Source organism: Mustelus asterias, chromosome 10 (genome assembly GCF_964213995.1).
Source record: "Mustelus asterias chromosome 10, sMusAst1.hap1.1, whole genome shotgun sequence".
Classification (NCBI taxonomy): domain Eukaryota; kingdom Metazoa; phylum Chordata; class Chondrichthyes; order Carcharhiniformes; family Triakidae; genus Mustelus; species Mustelus asterias.
The window spans coordinates 89,402,220-89,426,198 of NC_135810.1; the positions used below are offsets into that span (position 1 = coordinate 89,402,220).

The following is a 23,979-nucleotide window of genomic DNA, read 5'->3' on the forward strand; positions in this document are numbered from 1 at the left end:
GACTCGTGTTTGGAAGTGTCCACATGTGCACGGGAAGAATTAGTCGCAGGACTGGACACAACCCTGCCTCCCTTAAATCAAATTGTCCACCAAAATGTACCGTTAAGGCTCAAACCATGCAGCATAACTGTCCTGATAAGACTAGCAGGGTGCCCGTGGAACCATATCTCAATGTAAATCATGATTTTCAAGTGCAGACGAGAGAAAATTAAAAGGGAAAATGTCTCGAGGAAGTTGCTGAGAAAATTCCACATCACTGCTGCTTAGCACTGGGAGTTGACTGTTCCAGAATCACAGATGCAAACCTGCATCTCACCAATTCACAACCTAATCTATTGTAATTCCAAGGTCTTTCAGCATCATCTTCTATTTGTAGTGGGGATGGGGGGGAGGCGACAAAGCTGGTACGACAACATTCTGCAATTTCTTTGTGCCGAACTTTGCCAACATTATTAAATTACAGGGACAACAGAGAAAAATTAATTGGATTTTGAGCAACCTAAAAAATACTTCAAGGATAAGTATCCATTTTAGTCAAAGACATGTATTACAATGAATCACTTTAACGTGCAGAAACAGGTTAAAGAAAATCTACTGCATAGCATAACAAAAAACTTGTGTAGGGTTGATGATAGCTTTTGAATACTGTCTGCGTAGGCCAAATGATGGGAATAAATAATGCTTTCATTTAAATTTGGTGTCAGGGACTTGCTTAACTGTAATTATTTATTTACAACATTTAAAAGGGAATTACCTCCCCTAACCCTCTCCACCATGAAAACTGCAGCTCTGAAACCTTGAATGAACAAAGATTTTAAAAATAGCTTTAATACCACCGTTTTGTACGGGCCTTGAGAAAAATGCTTGTGTAGTCAACCCCCTATACACACACAATAAGGGCTTTCAGAAAATAGCGCTACAAGAGCACCCAGAGTAGTGGGTAGGTCACTGTTGGGGGTCAGAGCCACTGAAAAAGTGAGATACCCCTTTGGTATTCATGAGCTAACTGACCAAGATTTATATACAGATCAGCAGGATTGGCATTTTTCTGTGGGTCTGGATTGACAAAGCCCCAAACATGTATAAATTACATTATCCAGAACAACTGAAAAGGTGTCAAAAAGACAGTGGTGTTTTGTTTACATTCGAAGTAATTTTTTATATTTTACATGGGAAATATGATGCTTTGATTTACCACCAGTTGTAAAGTTACAGAAACCTGTAAAGTCCAACCAATATAAACAGTAACCCTAACCAATTAGAAACAAGCAGACTACAGTTACATATCTTCAGAGAGAGTGCAGGGCTACACACAAAATATCACAGAAGCCAGCAGGAATGCCCAGCAAGACTACTGAAGGAAAGGAGGGCTGCATGTGGGACACGCACACACACAAAAACCACAGACAATGCAGCCCATGTCTTTCCCTGACCTCTGTGTCATTTAGAATTCAGAGAATCTTCTAAATGAGGGCAGGAGAAAACCAACAGAAGCCTGTCTGAATTCTTCCACAGCAGAGTATAAGCAGGTGTGAAGGAATTGTGAAAGAACAAAGGAAAGGAACATCACAGTGATTAGACCCAGTTGGAAACCATAGCACCACAAGTTAAAAAGACACGAAAACTTTTGACAGATTTAGCCACACCATTATCTAGTTCACAGATGGACCACCCAGAGAATCTGTGAGCAATTAGTGAAATAAAAACAATACAGGGCCGGACTGGGCGGTTAGGATGCAAATCTTACATGATCTCCATGAAAGCATTTTGATAGTGAAGCGAGTCTGTACGGAAGCATGTAGATGAAAAAGGATTTTAAGTGAACATGTAAACATAGCAACTAAAACATGTGCCCAGCTAGAATAAGACGTTCCCTCATAGATATGTACACAAGGGGCCACATTTTGCATCTGTGCAACACATACCCCTTAAATAAAAAGGGGTTTTCAAGTATTTTGGTACTACTTACATCCCCCATCCCCACTTCAGAGCAAAGCAGTATAAGGAAGATTGTACAGAGGCGGGCAGGGGGTGTGGTTTCTCAAACTTCACACCTGTTGCTCATTTTGGACATGAACCAGCTTCTCCTGAAGTGCGTAAAAGAGGTTCTGGTGGACAGATAATGGCTGTTGCAGGTTGCAGTCAGGTTTTTTAAAATTATGCTGCTCAGACCTTTTCAATGTTTCCTGTCCTCGCCAGAAGATGTCAAATTTGTTTAACTCCTTAATTTGTTGCATGAGAGAACAACAATATAGTATTGCGGGTTAAACATATCTATTCCTCTTGTATGTGATTACCAAATGGGTTAGGTGTGGGCTAATGTGCACTCTGCATGTTTACAAAACAAATTGTTCTGCACACTGGGGCGTTGGCAGATTATTGTGAATGTGATATTATTCATGCCCTTATGCACAGGGAAAATCAGATCCATGTAGAACCCTTTGTTTTGCAGCAATTAAACAATGTGCTGAAAACACGATGGCAGCTTAATAAAAGGAGCAGAGTTTATCATGAATTCCTATACTGGCATACTGACACTAGACAGAAGCATTAGCACTTCAAAATATATAAAATGGTGGTGATAACAGAAACAAAGACAATGTTTGGCAATGATAGTTTGCACTAGAAATAGCTACTTTGAAGTTCTATGCAAATCTGTTTATGATTTGTATAGAATCATTGTTTTTACAAAGAATTTCTGCAGGGCAGTAAATAAAATTTAAAGCAAACTTCAGGTTCCAAAGAACATACAATTAACACAATAGGCTCTCAATAACTAGTTGCAGAGGCACATTTGTTTTCTTATTTCATCTGTGGAGTTTAAAAAGCTTCAAAGTGAAGCTTTTCTACTTAACAAGACAGTATCCATTAAGTGCTTTGCAGCTTCAGATGATGTTGTCAGGAGGCTATACTCCACCAGCTGCAATTTAGGAAATCACAAGTTCTTGGACTTATTCCCCTCTCTCCATAAAATATATTAACAGAAAACTCCAGCTTAATAACTGGCCAAAAAAAACATATTTCTTAACAGATTTACCTCAGAGTTCTCTTCTGCTAGCTTAAATTTTTGAACACAAAAGAGATTCTCTAAAAACAGAGATATAAACTTTAACTTGAATAAAATACAATTCCATAACCTTTCTTTAGGCTTCGGTCAGTTTCTCTGAAGGCATCTCTTTTAAAGTTGTTCTGAAAGGATCTGACTAACGTAGTCAAACAGGCATTTATAGCATGTTTGGTTTCAATGCATACGTTCTGTTTGATTGAAAATACACATGTGCGTGTTGTATAGTGCATTTTTTAAGGTTTGAGGATGCTATGGAGACATGGAAAAAAATCCGATGGAAGATCAAGCTGATAGTTTCAAGGCATCCAAGAGACCATTTCACTGCTCACTTGTGTATATAGTCTTGTGCTAGTGAAGGAATTACCAGAAATTCCTCGACATTCTTGATGCTGATTGGAAACTCAGCACATGGAGGATGAATTGTTCATTAAAGTTGTTAGGTGAGTGGCTTGGAGGGCAATATGCAGGTGGTGATGTTCCCACGTTTCTGCTGCCCTTGTTCTTCTAGACGGTAATGGTTGTGCGTTTGGGAGGTGCTGCTTAAGCAGCCCTGCTGAGTCTCTGTAATGCATCTTGTAGATGGTACACACAGCTGTGTTGATGGCGGAGGGAGTGAATGTTTGTGGAAGGAGTGCTAATCAAGCAGGCTGCTTTATCCTGGATGATGTCAAGCTTTTTGAGTGTTGGAGCTGCACTCATCCAGGCAAGTGGAGAGTATTCCATCACACTACCGACTGGTGCCTTGTTGATAGTGGGCAGGCTTTGGAAAATCAGGAGGTGAGTCACTCACCACAGGATTCCTAGCTTCTGAGCTGCTCTTGTAGCCACAGTATTTAATGGTGCATCCAATTCAGTTTCTGGTTAGCACTCCCCGGGTTGATAATAGGGGAGTCAGTGATGGTAAAGCCATTGAATATCATGGGGCAATAGTTAAATTCTCTCTTGTTGGGAATGGTCATTGGCTAGCACTTACGCGGTGCAAATGTTACTTGCCACTTGTCAGTCCAAGTCTGGATATTGTCCAGGTCATGCTGCATTTGGACCTGGACTGTTTCAATATCTGAGCAGTTGTGACTGGTGAACATTGAGCAATCTTCAGTGAACATCCCCACTTCTGACCTTATGATGGAAAGAAAGTCATTGATAAAGCAGCTCAAGATGGTTTGGCCTAGGACAATACCATGAGGAACTCCTGCTGTGATGTCCTGGAACTGGGATGATTGACCTCCCACAACCATCTTCCTTTTGTGCTCGGTATGATTCCAACCAGCAGAGGGTTTTCATCCAGAATCCCATTGACTCTAGTTTTGATAAGGTCCATTGATGGCATATTTTGTGGTCTTGATGTCAAGAGCAGTCACTCTCACCTTATGAATTCAGTTCTTTTGTTCATGTTTGAACCAAGGCTATAATGAGGTCAGGAGCTGAGTGGCCCTGATGGAACTCAAATTGAGCAGATTATCGCTAATCTGCTGCTTGATAGTGCTGTTGATGATCCCTTCCATCACTTCATTGATATTCAAGAGTAAACTGTTGTGGGTTGGATTTGTCTTGCTTTTTGTGTACAGGACATACTCAGACAATTTTCTATATTGCTGGGTAGATGCCAGTTTTTTTTTAGCTGTACTGGAACAGCTTGGTTAGGGGTGCGGCAAATTCTGGAGTACCAGTCTTCAATAGTATTGCCGGAATACTGTCAGGGCCCGTAGCTCTACAAGATCCATTAAAATCATTACTGCTTCTCACCTTCTCACTCATTCCCTCCAATATGGCTCTCATCTCTGCTCCTTTAAGTCCAAGAGATACCAACTTTGAACTTAAACAACGACAACAGGTTTAGATATTCATCAGCAAATCTGGCTGGGGACCTCATTAAGCACAATCAAGTCCTGTTCTCATCTGTCAAAAATGTTCACTTTATCCTGGAATGCAAAAATGACTGTCTGGATTATTTTCTCCACTGAAAATGACCTTAAACCCTGCCACTTCCTCCGTCCTCATCTTCAACACTCGTGAGGAGCCCATGCACTTCTTTGTCACTGAGATTGAGTCCGTCCTAACAGCTCCTCTGTCACATCCCTCCCTCTCCCAACCTACGTGACCAACCCTCTGTAAAGACACTCCTGCTCTAGCCAGAACATGCAAATTTCATTAGTTTCTCTCCTAGCTCCCCTCACGCCCTCACCAAGGTCATCTTGCCCATGAGACCCACCTCCTGTTACCTTGACCTCATACACATCAAACTACTAAACACCCAGCTTCCCTTCCAAGCTCCCATGTTAGCTGATTAATGGTCCTCTCTCCTTAGGTAATGTCACTTTTGCCTTCAAATCTGCCATCATTACCCGCTTCATAAAATTAACTTAAACTCCACCATCCTTGCAAACTCTAACTTCACTTTCCCAAAATCTTTCAACACATTATTGCCTCCCAACTCAGTGTCCATCTTTCTTGGGAACTCCATGTTTAATTCCCTATAATTGCCTTTCCACCTCTGCTATAGAACCAAAATGGCTCGTATCTCCACGTCTCTAAATGATCAGACTGCTTATCTGACATCCAGTATTGGATAAGCAGAAATGTTGTCCAATTAAATATTGGGAAGACTGACCTATTGTCTTTGATCCCCACTACAAACTCCGTTCCCTAACCATCAACTCCATCCCTCATCCTGGCAATAGTCTGAGGCTGAATCAGGTTGTCCAGAAGCTTAGTGCCCCCAGATGTGTGTCCGACCACATTTCTGCATGACCACCAATTTCCACCTTTATAGTAGCACCCGACTCTACCTCAGTTTAGCTGCTGCTGAAATCCTCATGGATGCCTCGGTTCTCTCTCGACTTGATTATTTGAACACACTCCTAGCTGGCCTCCCAATTTCTGTGTTCCATAAACTTCAATTCATCCAAAGCTCTGCTGCCCATGTCCTTACTTGTACCAAGGGCTGTTCATTCGTCACCAATGTGCTCACTGACTTACATTGGCTCCCGGTGAAGCAAGAAGTGTTGATTTTAAATTTTCCATCTTTGTTTCTAAATCTTTACATGGCTTCACCCCTCCCCATCATTGTACCCTTCCCCCAGCTGCACAACTCTCTAAGGTATCTGCAATCATCCAATTTTGGCCTCTTCAGCACCACCATCGGTGGCCATGCATTCAGCTGCTGAGGCCCTAAGTTCTGGAATTCCTTCCCTAAACTTCTCTATCCTTCTTTAAGATATTTCTTAAAACCTACCTCATTAATTAAACTTTTGGTCATTTGTCCTAATATCTTCTTATGTGGCTTGCTGTCAATGTTTGCTTTATAACATTCTAGTGAAGTGCCTTGGGACCTTTTATTATGTTAAAAGTACTATTATAAATATAAGTTGTTGTTGTACAGAACCATTAATTCAGCTTCACAGAGAGTTGAATGGTATCAGAAGGGCACACAACAACAAGTATGATGGTACAGGGTCAAAGAATTGCTATAGAAACATGTGAAAACTGATATGCCTTTTGATGGCTAACCAATATATTCAGGTGAGAGTCTTGAACAGTTACAGTCAGAAAAGTAATGGGACTGGGATAGCAATCAGATTGTTGGGACTCGTACACTATTTACCCTAAGGAGCTGCTGCTGAAGGATGCACAAATCATCTCAGGACATAACCAAAGGCTTCTCTAGAAGCAGCAATACTGCCGGCAGCATATGGTCACCAAAGGGTGCAATTTTGGTCACGCCACAGGATTCCATTTTGCCAGTCATGATTAGACTGACCACTCAGCTTGTTGATAGAGGCAAACAATGTTTTTTTCACAACGCTGGTCTGGATCTGCCTCCGCTGTTGGGAGAAGTATGTGGCTAGACAATGAAAGTTGCATTCAGAACATTTAAATGACCATATTGGATCTCCCTTGTCACTGTTGCTAAGGAATTGGCAATTGAACAATGCAGACCCGACACAAACGAGCAGTTTACAGTTGTGAAATGAACTTGAAAATATATTTTTAAAAGTTTCTTGATTACCAAGTCACTGAAAGGAAATAAAATGCATTGATATAACGTACTCCTTTCAGGGCAAGCATTTCAAATATTAAACAGTTTTGAAATATAAACAAACTGTACAAAAACTCACTGATATTCCTTCTAGAGGAAGGTAGAGGAGAAATAAGGAAAACGATAAAACAATTGGGCTTCATGGAACCAGGTTTCAATCTCTGAATGTTTTCCGTTGCTAATAGTAACAAATGTTTTAATAAAGCCCCTTTATTAAAACAAAATAAAATTAATTCCCCCGATGAGACAAAGAGTTGCATATAGAAGACTTCCTTTTAGTGCTGTGCATAACATCAAGGTCAAAAGTGATGCAAACATCTCCATGGTGAAGAATAAATCTTCAATGCAACTACATCTGTGAAATCAGCTGTTCTAGTATGAAACCATTTTTCTCTTTTTGCGGATACAGCCTGACCTGCTGAATGTTCTCAGCATTATAGGATTTATTCCAATTGCAGTATTCTTTGGAACACAAAAATATCCTACAATAATTAAACAATCAAATTCAACCGCAACTTTTAATCCTGAAAGAAATACAGATTGGTTTCATATTGTTGATTTTTTTTTAAAGCAGTGCACTCTCCCCCAAGGTCAACTGAATGAGGAAAATGGAGTCCAAAATGCTAATAGATGGTGAGTTTCTGCAGCTTCCGTGGCAACTGGATGCCCTCAAAAATCTCAACACACATTTGAAATTGCCACAAATAAAAGCAAACATAAAGTGGATGCTGGAATTCTGAAATTAAAAACAGAACGTGCTGGAAATACTCAGGTCTGGCAGCATCTGTGAAGGGAAAAACAGAGTTAACACTTTAAGTCTAATGGGGGAGGGGGAGGATGAACAAAAGGGAGGGTTTGGGATAGGGTAGAAAGCAGAGGAGATTAAATGACAAAGACGTCATTGAACAAAAGGCATAGGAGTGGTACATTTGAAGTCACTGGGAAGACCAGTGTTTACTAACACTGCCAGTCTACAATTGCTCCTGCATTTCATCCCTCCTAAGGTTTGGATGTTAAACGGAGCAGCTTACACAAAAGGAACAGAGAGAACACACGTAATTAGTAATCATTGCATTTATGAAAGGCTGAGCAGATTATTGCAATATTGGATGAAACGATAAAGCTCTGAAACAGAAGCCCTGTAGATCAAAAACAAACACAGAAGCTCCAACAATGTATTCAAAATATGAACATGTAATGAACACCCTCTCTTAAAATCTCTGATATTGCATGGTCCAAAAACATAACCTTCTCACCAGCATAATGTGTTTACCTGGAGTGCCTCTCACCGAGGGAGAATTGAGGTTGAAATCTATTTGAATTCAGTTTGGAGAGATCATTGAACTGCAGGTGGTTCAAGTATTCTTTGTTTTGAGGATATAACATGCCTGTATAACATTACTGAATATATATGGAATAACCAGGCTACACAGAACACATTCTGCTATCAGACCTTAGTGCTTCTATCAGCACCTTTTTTTAGTCGCTAACACTACCATTAACACTCCCTGTGACTTGTGTTCCATGACATCTTTGTCAAATCTCTCCTGAGCTTCCACCCATCCAGTACGGTGGCATAGCGGTTAGCACTGTTGCCTCACAGCACCAGGGACTTGGGTTCAATTCCCGGCTTGGGTCACTGTTTGTGCGGAGTCTACGCATTCTCCCCATATCTGTGTGGGTTTCCTCCGGGTCCTCCAGTTTCCCCCCACAGGCCAAAATACGTGCTGGTTAGGTGCATTGGCCATGTTAACATTCTCCTTCAGTGTACCTGAACAGGCACCGGAGTGTGGCGACTAAGGGATTTTCACAGTAACTTCATTGCAGTGTTAATGTAAGCCTACTTGTGACACTAATAAATAAACTTAAACTATTCCTGATCTATTTTGCTCTACTGGTGCCCACCTCCTCTTAAACAGTGTAAGAACCAGCACATATTTCCCTCTTTTTGGCTCAGAAAGACTCAAAACATTAATTCTGTTTCTCTCTCCACATCTGCTGCGAGAACTGCTGAATTTTATTAGAATTTTCTGATTTTATAACTGTACTTTTCTAATTGTAAGGCATTTTTTTGTGACCAATGAAGAGAGTGAAACTGCCTTGGGATTAAAATCTGCCTTAACTGTCACACTTGAGTTTGCCAAGATCCATCAAAACCAAGGCTAATCATGGTAAGTATACCCTGTATATTTAAGCTAATGAGCTAAGATGGAACTGCATTCAGTTAAAATAAAGTGCTGTGTTGGGGCTTCTGCAATGTACATTGCAGGTGATATCTTGTTGAACAGCAATGTCTCGCCTTTTTCAATCTAAAAAAAAAGACCTCAACTGTCAAAAGGATATAATTATATGGAAGCAAAATACACATTGGAAAAAAGTGTTTTGGTTGCATCAGCTGTTGCAGTGGAATTCTCTGGAAGTTGCCTCCAGGCTCAGACTATTTTAGTCCACCAGCCTCTTGTCACAGCTACAATTCACCTGGTGAACTCACATGATGTACTTTGCATGCGTGCAAAAGATGCTTAAGAATTTCACCTAAATTGATGTCATTAAATTGATGAAACATTTGAGACCATTTAACAATTTAGTCACCAAGAAGAGAAAAGCAAACACATTCAAATACCTAGATTAGAAGCTGACTAAATACAAAAGATACCAATGATAACATTGGACTGAATTTTACAGCCACCCATGTGGAAAGCAGGTGGGTGGGCCTGAAAATTAGGGTAGATTGCCATATTGACATGCCTGCTGCTTGCCTGCCCACTTAACGCACCACAATTTTACACGCAGTGGGGGAGGCTTTAGGTGGGTCAGCCCCACAATCCACAGAGGCCTTTTAAACTTGTCAACATTGTATGATTCAACAATTTGTACCAGAGTAAAAAAAAATTGAGACTTCTGAAATTGCTTCGTTCAAGATATAGGGGTGGTTTGACCCCTCCCTCCAGCAAACTTTGGGCGGTTGATTGTATTAGAACTGCCAGGTCATTTTGCCAATGTGTGGGCTGGGCCTCCTTAGCATTGGGTTGCCAAGCTGAATGTGGATATGGGACACCTCAAGGCAGCGGACAACCTTTACGTGGAGGAAAGTAGGTCCAAACCACTTTCTGCCTGACCAATAAGCATAAATAGGGACTTATCTCCAGGATATTCCTCAGCCGGCCATGCCAATAGCTGCTACTAGTTAGAAGGGCTCAATACACATTGTGTTCACTGCAGTCCAAAAGTGGCAATTCAGGTTCTACGCATGTCATAGGATTTTGATTACCATTTGAACTGCCCACTGCCTGACTCAGGAGATTGTTCTGGCTATCCAGTAGTAGCCATGGGAAATAGCGACAATGGAGTAGGTCATTATTTTTGAGGTGCTGTTGTCCCTTTGCACTGGTTGGAGGGTTGAAAATTCATCCACAGTAATTTATGATCTTACCACTGTATACCTAATGAAAATTAAACTCAACTTCCAACAAATAAATGGACGAATGAATGACACAATTTTTCAACTCAAAACTGAACGGAAATTTTAGTGAGAACTCTAAGCAAATCCTAAAGAAGCTGATCAGCATGTCAAATATAACTGACTACCAATTAAGATTACAATTAATTTAATCTGCATGCTAAAATTGTAGCTAACCATATTTTAAGACAAGTAAGATTCCAACTGCAAAAAAATTAAAGCTCATCTGCTAAACATTTCATATAGCTTGCACAAAAATAGGATGCTAACAAGAGAGCCCTAATGAGTTTAACATAAATAGGCCACAGAAGATTAAAATAGGCCCAGAAGACTGTAACTGGATTTTGAATAGGCTTCAAACAATTCTTTGTATATGTTTTAGAAATTAAACTGTAAAATACTTTCTAACAAAATAGCACTTAGAGCTCAATTCAACACTACCAATGAAAGAAAGAAAAATAAACCAGTATTTCAAGAGGTCCCTTCATAAAGTTCCCATTCATTGTGAGAAACTGTGAACTGGCTACTACTATTCAGTTACAAGGAGCAATTTGGAAAAGCTTAACCTCTAACCTCAATCAAAAACTCTCTGATATCTACGGGCAAGGTTTTGTCTGCTCTAGTGTCTAATCACCTTTAATTCTGTCCAGAGGGACATTAATTACAATCAAAGGTAATAAAGCAGAGCAAACCCTGACTCATTTTAAACTTGTCAACAGTATACCAGAAAATCAAATACTTTAATTTAGCACACATTTTGAGTCTAGCCATTTTTACAGCCAAAAATATTCAAACTTTGCCACAGAATAGCAGTGCTTAGTTTCTATGCAAGTACATTTTACTGGACAATTAAACATTTGCAGCATGTAGTACTAATCAATAAAGGATTAATCGGTGGGTTTACAACATAAAATCATGTTCCTGCCTTCACTCTCCCAAGCAATAGTAAAACGATGTGTAGCATTTTAATAATAACCATATTAAATCTCTCAAGAAGTTACTGCTGAAGTTGGAACTCATACCTTCAATCAGACCTACATCATTTCCTATCAAATCTTATCTAAGGCTTCTGCAACTTTTTATGCCTTTATAATCCTTGTACATAGGATACACCTGTAACAACCTGTTAAGACTATCGGCACTCAATTACTTGGTTAGTGATTATTCCCATGGTGACAGGGTTAAATCATGTTAAGCAGTCAATTTCATGATGGCCAGTCAAAAAAAACCTGATAGAACTCAACTAAATTACAACTGTATCATCAGTGTTCCTTTACATTTTTTCAAGAAGGTTAAAGGCTGCAGTTAAGCTTTATTTGGCTCTCATTAAGGGCTCTCTTACAAACCCAAACCAACTCACGAGTAATAAATAGAAAACTATTCCATATCTAAACTTGTTCAATTGCGGTGGAAATGGAAACATCACAAATTGACTAACACAAGAATTTGTTTTGGAAACCCTACTTTTATCTGATGTTATGTAATTGCTGGCACTTGTATGTTTCAACATTATGGAACTGAGACAATTAAAAGAAACAAACACACAACCACAATGTGTAATGCAATACAGCATTTATCAGACTTTGAGAGTAACTCCACATTACCTACTGGTGTAGTTTTATGCAGTTCTATTCAACGCCGGCATCTCCACATCGCAATTTTATGAAGCCAGTCATACTTGTGTGCCAAACATGGTATCACTGACACTGATCCTTCTGTCAAAATACCCTGGTACTTATGGCAGAATTATTAAGTATTTTAGCAAAGAGATGTCTTTGAGTTTTAAAGCGAGACTTGCCTTTTTAATTATTGCAATAACTAGTAAGGATGGTGATTAGATTAATTGTGCACAAGAAATTCCTGTGTTTTGAACAGTTCAGTGAATCCAAGATGGAGGAAGAAATAAAAGGTCTTTTCTTTCAAGTTATTTTTAACATAGCTTCTAAGGCATGATTCATTATATTCTTCCTTTTCTCCTTAACCATTTCTGTCGCATTTGCTAAGAGGTGCAGCAGAGAGATTGTCTCTCTAACTTTCTGCCCATGTTTGCGGGGAAGTTGCTCGGACGTCTGCACATGGTACACTCATGAACATTGCAGACATAAACCCTGTGCTCTATCACTCCATTACACAGTGGCCAGACTCAATTTAGGTGGCATATTCCTGGAACATTGCTTAAAATGCACTGTTCATGATTCAAAATGCAGCATTCCTATTTTAAATTATACAACCACACAAACATAGATATATGTGCAAACACGTGTGCACGTATAGAGACACAGACATCAAGAAAGTCAATGTAGCTCCTGAAGTTTACTGCACCATACACCAACTTTGAGCAAAGTAATAAAAAAAACTGCAATATATAAATGTAACTGTAAAGGGTAGTGAAATGATTAACTGTCACAACAACAACTTGAGGAAAGGAATCTGGAATTGCATTCCCAAGAATAAATGCATACTGAACAAGCTGATTGTGGAAAAAAAAGAGCAGATTTTTTAACAATTTAACGCACGAGGAAATAATACTTTGATTAAATGAAGGTAAAACACAATACAACTGGTTTGGTAACCAGCAGGCAAAACTAAGGTAAAGAGTGACCCAAGCTAAGTTCCTGTGCTGAACAGATCAAAATATAAGTAATGGCATGCTCTCAGAATTATTCCTCTCTCAACTTTGCTCATAAATGCTTCTGTACATTTTTGAGGTAGGAAAACTGTTTGTGGATTAGAATTTCCCAACTCTCCAAAAACAGCACCAATTGGGATCGCCAGTTCCGATGAATGGTCAGTAAGCTAACATGTTAACTCCAGTTTCTCCCTCTAAAGATGCTGCTGAGTATTCCCAGCTTTTTCTGTTTTCATAGCTCCCAAGAGTAAATGCCCCTGTGCCATGGCAGGAATTTAGGCACAGATCCTGCTTCTTTCGAATAAACCTTTCATTCAGAATTGCTGGTCTGCTTATTTAGAGTGCCTGTATTATTGATTTACTTGTCCTACCTCTTTGTACTGATACCACGCAATACTGCCTTTGATGGATCCTGCGATCGGGCCTCGAGTTCCTGAACCTCCTCCAGCAAAGTTTTACGGTAAGAATGCCAGCCTCTGGAGAGCACATAAATTTCAAGAGTTCAATATTTCACAAAACAAACAGGCAGAAAACAGATGAAATATTAAAAGCTGAGAGAAAACTTGTAGAGCTTAACTAGAATGATTTGTCGCTAAGTTGTATACCTGAAACAGATCGTCAATGAAGTAGGATATAGTGAAACAAAATCCCAAATCACCTACCATGATTGGAATATTATTCCTGTTAACATGAAATTGCATCCACTTATACTGAGTGCCAAATTCTCCATTCTCGCTGCAGCGGGACAGCAGAATCCTGGCTGCGGGTGAGACTGGAGAATCCAGTCTAATGTTTGGTAGTGGCCAAAATAAATCAGAATTTAGCCTGCTTTTTGAGAATTATCCCAGAGTATCTGGTGAACCTGGCCTCTGGTGCAGGTTAGCTAGGGCATCTCAGTGCTGGACCCCAATCCAGATAAATGGGGAGAATTAGCAGCTGGAAGGGCATCTGGTTGCAAAACCACCTGTCAAGCCCAAAAAAAGCAACAGTTGATATGAAAGGTAATCAATCTGCAAAGTGGAGACTCCATGTAACTCGAGAAAAGCTGCAAGAGAAAGGTTTGAAGATCCAAGGATATCAAGGTGGTTTTGACGAAAAATAAAAAGTTCTGTAGAGAATGACATGATTCCGCCACCTCTGGTGATAGATGGCTAAGTCATAGCTCAGATGACAACAGGAAAGAGTGAATAAAAAGGTACAAATGTCTTTCTCTAGCACGATTCATAACAACCCAAAATACTTAGCAGTCAGTCAAATAATTTTTAAAGTACAATTAATGTTGTTCTGCAGGAAAATGTGACAGCAAAATTATGCATAGTGTGGTGACGAAAGCAGCAATGAAATGAATGACAATAGTGACTTTCACTTGGTAGCACAGAACTTGAATATTGCTGAAATGAGAGATATGCTGCCAAAACTTTTCATCTTGTACTCATCAGGACAAATGTAAGAATGCCAAATTTCAAATAATTGCAACAATCTATACCACAGGAGAAAAGAGGCAAGTCAATTCTGATTGGTTAAGTGTGACAAAATGGTAGGATGCTATTAAAAGGAACTTTGGTTTGTACAAGTAAAATCAAGCTGCCATATATTTTGTAAATCATGTCTGGGCAGTACCTAAGAGAAATGAAAGAATAGGGAACAGCGTTTTTGTTGCAACTGATATAATTAGTAATCAGAGTGCAGAGAGTCAGGAAGCAGTTTAGACACAGATGAGGTGTTGAAGAAGCAACAGTAAAAGAGAGAGAGAGAGAGAGGCAGCCATCTTCAGGAAACATCTCAGTTAGAAATGAAATGCTAAAGGTAAGCCAGTTTGTGTAAAAGACCATTTTCTTCACTGAACTAAAGACCATTCACAAGTCCTGGCTATTTAAGTTGTACAGTGTGGTATTCACTGGCGAGGTTTGACCAACAGGTTTATGGTTGTTATTTGGGAAACAGGGTCTCAGCAGAGTTTATGTACAGGGGAAACAGATACTTTTGGGTTTTCTGTCTTTGAGGGACTAAGTGCTCACTGTTAAGTTGCCAAAGTATAAAATTGTTCTTTGTAATGCTTTATTATTTTTCTTCCACTTTAATAAATACTTTTGTCTGTTTGTTTAATGAATGGGAGGTCTCTCACTGTTTCCACAAATGTTCCTTGTTAATATCCAAAAAAATGCACCAAAGGAAACCAATGTTTTAGGTTGGTACACTCTTGCACATAACATTAGCAGAGTTTCGTAACATATAAAATTGGGGCTTGTTTGGGATATTTTAAAAATGTACTTCTTTTAGCGTAGAGAATTTGACTTTTTAAAGATAACGAGTGTGAGAAACATGGAAAGCAAGTGAGAACTTGTTATTCAAAGTAAAAGACTGCAGAAGACATGGCACTCACTCTAGGCCAAATCCATTTGGAACTGCATAACATAATCATGGCAAAATTGAAAAATGTGCCTAAGGTTAAGCTGTTGGAATTGTCAGATAAATTGGAGCTAGTTGACTTGTATGGTTAAAGAAATCTGAGATTGTGGAAAGACTAGCAGAGCAGTTGAACTTGCCAGATATGTAGGACAAACCCACTTCTCTAAAAAGTGAGGCAGTGGAATTAGCACACATACAGGCTGAAAGAGAAAGGGAAATGGCAAATTCAGAAATGTGAAAATTGAAATTAGATAAAGAGAACAGAAAGATTTTCAAAGGGAATTGAAAATGCAGAAGTTAGCAATAGCAGACAGAGAAAAGGATAAAGTGAGAGAACTTAAGCCTAGAAAGCAGCAAATTAGAGACACTGGAGCAGGGCGAGGGAGAACGTAGCTCTAGACATGAACTTAGTGGGGAGATGTTAAAATTCGTACAGGCACTTCCAAAATTTGGGGAGAAGGATGGAGAAGCATTTTTTATACCTTTTGAAAAGGTAGTTAAACAATTAAAATGGCCACAAGAGAACTGGACAATACTCTCGCAGAGGTAAGGCTATTGAAGTAAATGCATCTTTGGATGAGGAGAGATCCAAGGACTATGAGACAGCCAGAAGAGCTATCCTCAGTTGATATGAGTTGGTTCCTGAGTCATACATGCAGAAGTTTCAAAAAACTAGTAAACAGCCTGGGCAAACTCATCTTGAATTAGAAAGACTAAAGAAAAACTATTTTGACTGTTGTATATGGGCTTTAAAGATCCCGAAAACATTTGAAGCCCTTAGAGAGATGATCGTTTGAGAAGAATTTAAAAATTCAATCTCTGATTGTTAGGATATATGTGGAGGAACAGAGAATTCAGACTTTTAGATAGGCAACAGAGCTAGCTGATGATTAGGAACTATGTATAGAACCAAACCTTTTTTCTGTAATTCTTTTAAATCGGAAAAAGATATAAACTGGAAAGGCGTGAGGAAAGGCAGCCAAGGAGAAGAGGGAATGGCTGAAACTCATAAAGAGTTTTCACCACCACAGAGAAAAGATAGAGCTCAAGAGGTTTCACCTCTTCTGAAAGAAGAAGTAAAGAGGGCTAAATGCTACCATTGTAATAAACAGGGCCACATTAAATCAGAATGTTGGTTATTAAAGGGATAGCTGGTTGGAGTTATCCATCTTGAAAAGGGAAAAATGAATTCAGAGAATGGAGAAGAAAAGCAGGCAGTATTTATGAATGAAGTAAGCCCTCAGTGGAGAGAACATGTGTACAAAAATTGTACAGGGGCAAAGTGACCAGCGGGTGGCGGATGTCTTGAAGGATTTTACGTATGTCGAAAACGTTTTCCATGTGGACAGGATAGAATGGGGAAGGACATTAACATTCTGAGAGATATAGGAGCAAGTCAATCCCTAATGTGAGATAAAGATATTTGTTGTCCCAAAGGGATGCTAAAAGAAGTTGTTCTGATCACAAGCATTCATGGGGAAAATAGGAAAATTCCTCTAGCGAAGATCAACTTAAGGAGCAGTTTTAAGACGGGAGAAGTAACTGTAGAATTGGTGGAGAAAGTAGTTATTGCAGGAGGATGATCTGGCAGGATCACAGGTAGTGGGGATTCCCATAGTAGTTGAACAGCCTATATACAATCTAGCTACAGAATCCATACAAAAGAAATTTCCTGGAATGTTCCCAGACTGTGTGTGGACGAGATCACAGGCACATAAACTTGGAGAACCATCAGAATTGAAGGAGCAGGATGAAACAAATGACATTAACTTATCAGATATGATTTTCACAGATTGATTGAGCTAGAGTAAAAAGTTTCCAAATTACTCCAAATTTATCAAACAGCCTATTCAACACTGGAAGCACAGTGCACTCCTAAATGTTATGTTAAGGATAAGGTCCTGATGAGAAAGTGGACACCACCACATGAGAGCACAAGGGACACATGGGCAGAAGAACATCAGATTGTACTACCTCTGGAAAAGCAATTCTAAGAATAGCTAATGAGATATCATTGGGGGACATTTAGGGATAAGGAAAACCAAAGCCAAGACACTAAAACATTTCTACTGGCCTGGATTATACAGAAATGTGACTATTTTATGCAAAATTTGTCACACTTGCCAAGTAGTGGTGAAATTACAAGCTGTCATTAAACCAGTGCTTTTGATCCCTATTCCAGTTTTTGAAGAACCATTTTCACAAGTTCTTGGTGATTATGTGGGTTCCTGACCAAAAACACGCCGTCTAAATCAATATTTGTTGACTATCATGGATATATCAACTAGGTTTCCTAAAGCCATCCCACTCAGAAATATTTCAGCTAAGAGAGTGGTTGAGGAATTGACCAAATGTTTTATCCATTATGGCTTACCAGAAGAAGTTTAACCTGATCAGGGGTCGAATTTCATGTCAAAATTATTTAGAGAGGAAATGAACAATTTGGAGATAAAAAAAAGACAATTTGTTAGCTTATCCAAAGATGTGCGGGTTAGATCGATGGATCAATTTAGCATGGCCATAGTGTCAGGGGGATTAGCAGGATAAATATGTGCGGTTATGGGAATAGGACTTGGGTAGGATTGTGGTCAGTGCAGACTTGATGAGTCGAATGGCCTCCTTCTGCACTGTGGGATTCTATGATTATCATCCAGAATCATAAGCAGCATTAGGGAGGTGGCATCAAACTATAAAAACCATGAAGAAAGCATATGATCAAGGTTACCCTCATGATTGGGACAAAGGGATTCAATTTTTACTGTTTACAATCCACAAATCTACTAAATTTAGTCCTTTTAATGGGTGGCACGGTGGTTAGCACTGCTGCCTCACAGCACCAGGGACATGGGTTGGATTCCCAGCTTGGGTCACTGCCTTTGTGGAGCCCGCATGTTCTCCCCATGTCTGTGTGGGTTTCCTCCGGGTGCTCCAGTTTCCTCCCACAGTACGAAAGACGTGCTGGTTAGTTGCATTGGCCATGCTAAAAGTGTACCCGGACAGGCGCCAGAGTGTGGTGGCTGGGGGATTTTCACAGTAACTTCATTGCAGTGTTACTGTAAGTCTACTTGTGACACTAAGAAATAATCTTTTAAACCAGTCTATGGACATACAGTTAGAGAACCACTCAAATTAATTCAGGAAAAACTGCTAAATAAAAAGTCAGGAAGTATATTTCTAGACTATGGGCGGGATTCTCCAGCCTCGCTCGCCCCGAAACCGGAAAATCCCACCGGAGGTCAACGGACCTTTCCACGGTCCGCCCCTTGCCTGCTCTGATTCCCGTGGCGGATGGGGCGGTAAAATTCACCCCATATCTCAATTTTCAGAGAAAGACTAAATGGGCTGTGTGAGTTTGCAAAGAAACACTTGCAGACAACACAGCAAGGAATGAAAACAATAGCTGATAGAAAAGCGTAGGTTAGAAGTTTTGTAGCAGGAGAGAAAGTACTTGTCTTATTCCCACTATCAGGGGAACCACTGAAAGCCAAATTTAGTGGGCCATATTGAATTGAAAAGAAGCTGGGTGATGTAAATTATTTGATACACACACCACACAGAGGCAAATTGCAAAGAATATGTCACATCAACATGATTAAAAAGTTTTGGGAGACAGAAGATGAGGAAAAAATTAATCATTAATGAAGCAGAAAGGAGAAAATGAGGGGCTAAATTCTGATGGTGACTTCCCTCAAATTCAATTGGGTAATAAGAAAATCCTGGACAATCCTGGTTAAAATATCTTTCAGACAAGAATCGGATGGAATTTAAAGAATTACTACAGTCACACAAAGCTATTTGTGGAGACAAATTAGGTCAAACCAAGGTAGCCATACATGATGTAGATTTGGGGGATGTCGTTTCAATCAAACAATATCCATATGGGTTTAATCCAGCTAAATTAACATAAGTACAAAAGGAGATTGAGTTTTTCATAGAATCCTACAGTGCAGAAGGAGGCCATTCGGCCCATCAAGTCTGCACCTACCATAATCCCATCCAGGCCCTATCCCCATAACCTCATGCATTTACCCTAGCTAGTCCCCCTAACACTAAGGGGCAACTTAGCATGGTCAATCCACCTAATCCGCACATCTTTGGAATGGGGGAGGAAACCGGAGCACCCGGAGGAAACCCACACTGACATGCGGAGACTGTGCAAACGCCACACAGACAATGACCCAAGCCGGGAATCAAACCCAGGTCCCTGGCGCTGTGAGGCAGCAGTGCAAATCACTGTACCACCGTGCTGCCCGGTGAAAATTGATATTATCGAGTTAAGTTCTAGCAATTGGTGCTCTCTATCATGATGGAGCCAAAGCCTGATGGAACACAAAGAGCATGTGTGCATTACAGAAAAGTGAATGCTGTCACCAGAAGAGAGACATTTCCCATTCTGTGCTTGGACAATTGTATTGAGATATTGGATATTGGATATTCTAAGTTAATTACTAAGGTTGACTTGCTGAAATGGTACTGGCAAGTACATTTATAACACCCAATAGACTCTATCAGTTCAAGGTAATGCCTTTTGGCATGAAGAACACGCCTGCAATGTTTCAAAGATTTACAAATGAGGTGGTTGAAGGTTTGAGTCACTGTGCAGCATATATTGATGATTTGGTAGGGTTCAGCCAGAATTGACAGGACCATCTACAACATCTGAAGGAGCTGTTAGTGTTTGGAAATGGCTGGACCTGTCATGAATTTGGCAAAGAGCAACTTCACCAAGGGAAAAATTACATACGTGGGACATACCGAGGGACATGGGCAAATGGCACCATGGGATGCAAAGGTGCAGGCCATTTGGAATTTTCCCAAGTCTACATCAAGGAAAGAGATTGTGAGGTTCTTAAGAATCAATGGATTCTATTACAAATTTGTGCCAAATCAGTGTCATATATCTACTCACCGAGCTGCTGGAAAAGAACAAACTATTTAAACGGACAGAGGACTGTAAAGCAGCATTTAGACCCTTAAAAACTGTCTTAACCACCATACCAGTGTTAACTACGCCAAACTATGAGGAACAGTTCAAATTGGATATTGATGCTAACAACATTGATGTGGGGGCCGTTACGCTGCAGGAGGTTGGCCAAGAAATCAAAAAACCAGTGGGATATTTCTCCAGAAAACTGAACAGCCATCAGAAAAAATCTTCCAACATTGAAAAAGAGACCTTAAACTTAGTATTGGCACTACAACACTTTGAAATTTACATTGCTAGTAATCCGACAGAGGCAGTCGTGTACACAGATCATAATCCATTATGGTTCTTGGAAAAAATTTGCGACCACAACACTGGACTATTACTGCAGCCCTTTAATTTTTAAAAATGTTATGTCGCTGGTCAAGAAGATGTGATAGCTTTGCTCCATCAAACGTGAAAAGACGGTCAAAAATGTATAAAAGTTTACTAGAGTTTACTGTTCTGTTAAAGCATGCTAAAATTTTTGTAATAGTGTTAAACTAAACAGATTCTTGTCTAAAATGAAAGCGCCTTTTTAAATTTAGACACTTCATTTTCTCTAAAAGAGGGTGTGTCACAAAATGATAGGATGCTATTAAAATGAATTTTCTCTTATACAAGTAAAATCAAACTGCCATGTATTTTGTAAACCATGTCTGGGCAGTGCCTAAGAGAAATGAAAGAATAGAGGACAGTGTGTTCTTTGCAATTGATATCAGTCATCAAGAGTGCTGTGAATCAAGAAGCAATGTAAACACAGATGAGGTATTGAAGAAGCATCAGCAAGAAAGAGAGAAACATCCAACTTCAGGAAACAGCCCAGCTTGAGGTGAAGTGCTAAAGACAAGCCAATTTGTTTTCTTTACTGAACTGAAGACCATTCCCAAGTCCTGGTCACTTAAGCGGTACGGTGTGGTAATCACTGGCTAGATTTGACCAATAGGTTTATGGTTGTTGTTTGGGAAACAGGGTCTCAGCAGAGTTTAGGTAATTTGCCAGTGTATCAGACAGTTCTTTGTAACATTTTATTATCTTTCTTCCACTTTAATAAATACTTTTATTTGTCTGCGTTCTCACTGTTTCTGCAAATGTTTTTCACTAATATGCAAAAAAATACATCATACGAAACCAGCGTTTTAGGCTGGAACACTCTCACAAAAGGCATTGTCATGGAGAAAGCAGTGGGGAATTATATGCTCCTCATGGTTCCAGGTTATTCAAAATAGGCACATACTCATTTTTATTGCAGAGAACGGTCCCTTGCGTATGAATATATGTCGCTTCTAGAAAGCACAAATGAGTCATGTTATGAGTTCAATTGATTATCTTAATTGGTTGTTAGTGTATCTTTTTGCACTCATGAGGTACACATTGTTGTGATCGCTTGAAATTTAGTATTCTTGCAAGACAAAGAGCTTTGCCAACATGTCTCTCTTTTTAGCATAATAATGACTTTTCAGAGCAGCTTCATGTCGCAGTCAAATCTTTATTTAGTTCAATTTTAACTTTCTCATCTTTGTTTTCAAAAATCTCACCATTGCTTCTCCCTTTTCTATCTCTGCAAGTGCTACAACCTTCTGCAATCTCTGTGCTCCTTCAGTTCTGGCCTTTTGCATATCCTTGATTTATTTTTATCAATCCACCACAGGCTGCCACGTGCCTTCAGATGCTTAGGCCCTAAGCTCTGGAATTCCCTTCCTAAATCTCTTTGCCTCTCTATCTTTCCCTCCTTCTTTAAGATACTCTTCAAAACCGAACTTTCTGGCCAAACCTTTGGCTACCTATCCTAATATCCCATGTGGACAAGTGTCACATTTTGTTTCGTAACGTTCCGGTGAAGCATCTTGGAACATTTTACTATGCTTAAAAAAAACTACATAAAAGCAAGGTGTTGCTGTTACAGTTCAGTAATGCTTACGCTCTCCAAACCACATCTTTCAGCAGACATGCAATGGGCACCACAATCAGTCCAAGCCAGAATGTTGCACACTTCGCTATCATCCCAGCCTGCAAAAGAAAGAATAAAATATGAAATATTAATCATGCATTGCAAAAATAGTGTGTGTGGGCGATTATACGGGGGAGGGGGGGGGGGGGGGGGAGGGGGAGTTAATGGAACAGATTACAGAAAGCGAGGAGTGAAATGTGTGCACAAGTTCTGCGAGTTGCTAGAAAGGACTATTCTTTCACACAGTCTGAAAGGTCACTTATCCTAATTTAGTCACAAAGTAGCTTTAACTATTTCACTCCATGCTGATGAGGTGTCTTAAATGCTCATTTGTCAGTTTTAAGGTGATAAATCTTTGAATGATAACAGTGTGACGTTTGTTTCATGATGTTCCATACCCAAGACTTTGCGACTAAGCCCTTGAAGATATATGGGCCATCCTATAGTAAAAGCCACAAGTAGCACATTTTACAGTGAGTTATCAAAACCCTCTATTTGCAGTTCTTACCACGCTGTAGAATTTAAGCTGGTTAAGATCCGGGAACATCGTGTTCAGAACAGTTCACTGAAGTTATTGTTGGCTGTGCAATAATTTCAGATGCAGCAGATGTTATTAAGCTATAGTCCGTTTTAAGTTACACAACTCCTCACAATAGCAAAGTTATCTTTTATTTCAGGCACAGCTAAGTGGGTGCACTGCTGCGGTGCTCATCTATACAGTTTAAGAAGGGCCCAGGTTCAGTTGCTGGTGTATGCTAAATTAGCTGAACAATATTAAAGCTACAGTGATAATGCTCTGATTCACTTAAAAAATGTCAGTAGATAGCCCCATAAATCAAATCCAGTGACCTTTGTGAAAAGATCATATGTAGATGCCCAGTGACAGAAATATCAATAGTAGTTGCAATGCCTGGCTGCAAAAAAGCTGAAAACTCAGAAGGCAAGCAGATCCAGTGCCTTCTCTAATTATCGATTGACAAATATTCAGTGCCTTCTTGATCCTTTCTAAACTTATCTTAAGATTATTGTAACTCTTGTGTTCTGCATCACTTCAATGGCTGAGGCCAACATCCGTTTAATTTCAAGAATGTGTTTCCTTGTCTTGATTTCTAGGTAAGCTTTCAATACTTGAGGAAAACAGCGAAATCCATCTGGTAATTACTCTTAGCAAAGGGGACTTATGACTCCAAAATATTCTGTGTCTGTCTTTGAAATCAGCAACGCACCAGATCAGACTTTCTTTTCAGATAAATATATCAGCAAATTAATTTAACAGAAGATGAAGAAACAAGGGTGGCATGGTGGCACAATGGTTAGCACTGCTGCCTCACAGCAGCAGGGACCCGGGTTCAATTCTGCCTTGGGTGACTGTCTGTGTGGAGTCTGCATGTTCTCCCCGTCTCTGTGTGAGTTTCCTCCGGGTGCTCCAGTTTCCTGTGAGCTAGGTTGATTGGTCACGCT

General features: G+C 39.8%; 1 protein-coding gene across 1 annotated transcript in view; it reads right to left on the reverse strand.

Moving 5' to 3' along the window:
- Positions 1 to 23,979, reverse strand: part of atp8a2 (ATPase phospholipid transporting 8A2) — a 329,927-nt gene that overhangs the window by 17,924 nt on the left and 288,024 nt on the right. The window contains exons 28-29 of the mRNA XM_078221449.1: positions 22,489 to 22,577; positions 13,567 to 13,671 (exon numbers count right to left, since the gene is read on the reverse strand). Coding sequence (XP_078077575.1) covers positions 13,567 to 13,671; positions 22,489 to 22,577 — 194 coding nt within the window. The remainder of the gene's footprint in view (positions 1 to 13,566; positions 13,672 to 22,488; positions 22,578 to 23,979) is intronic.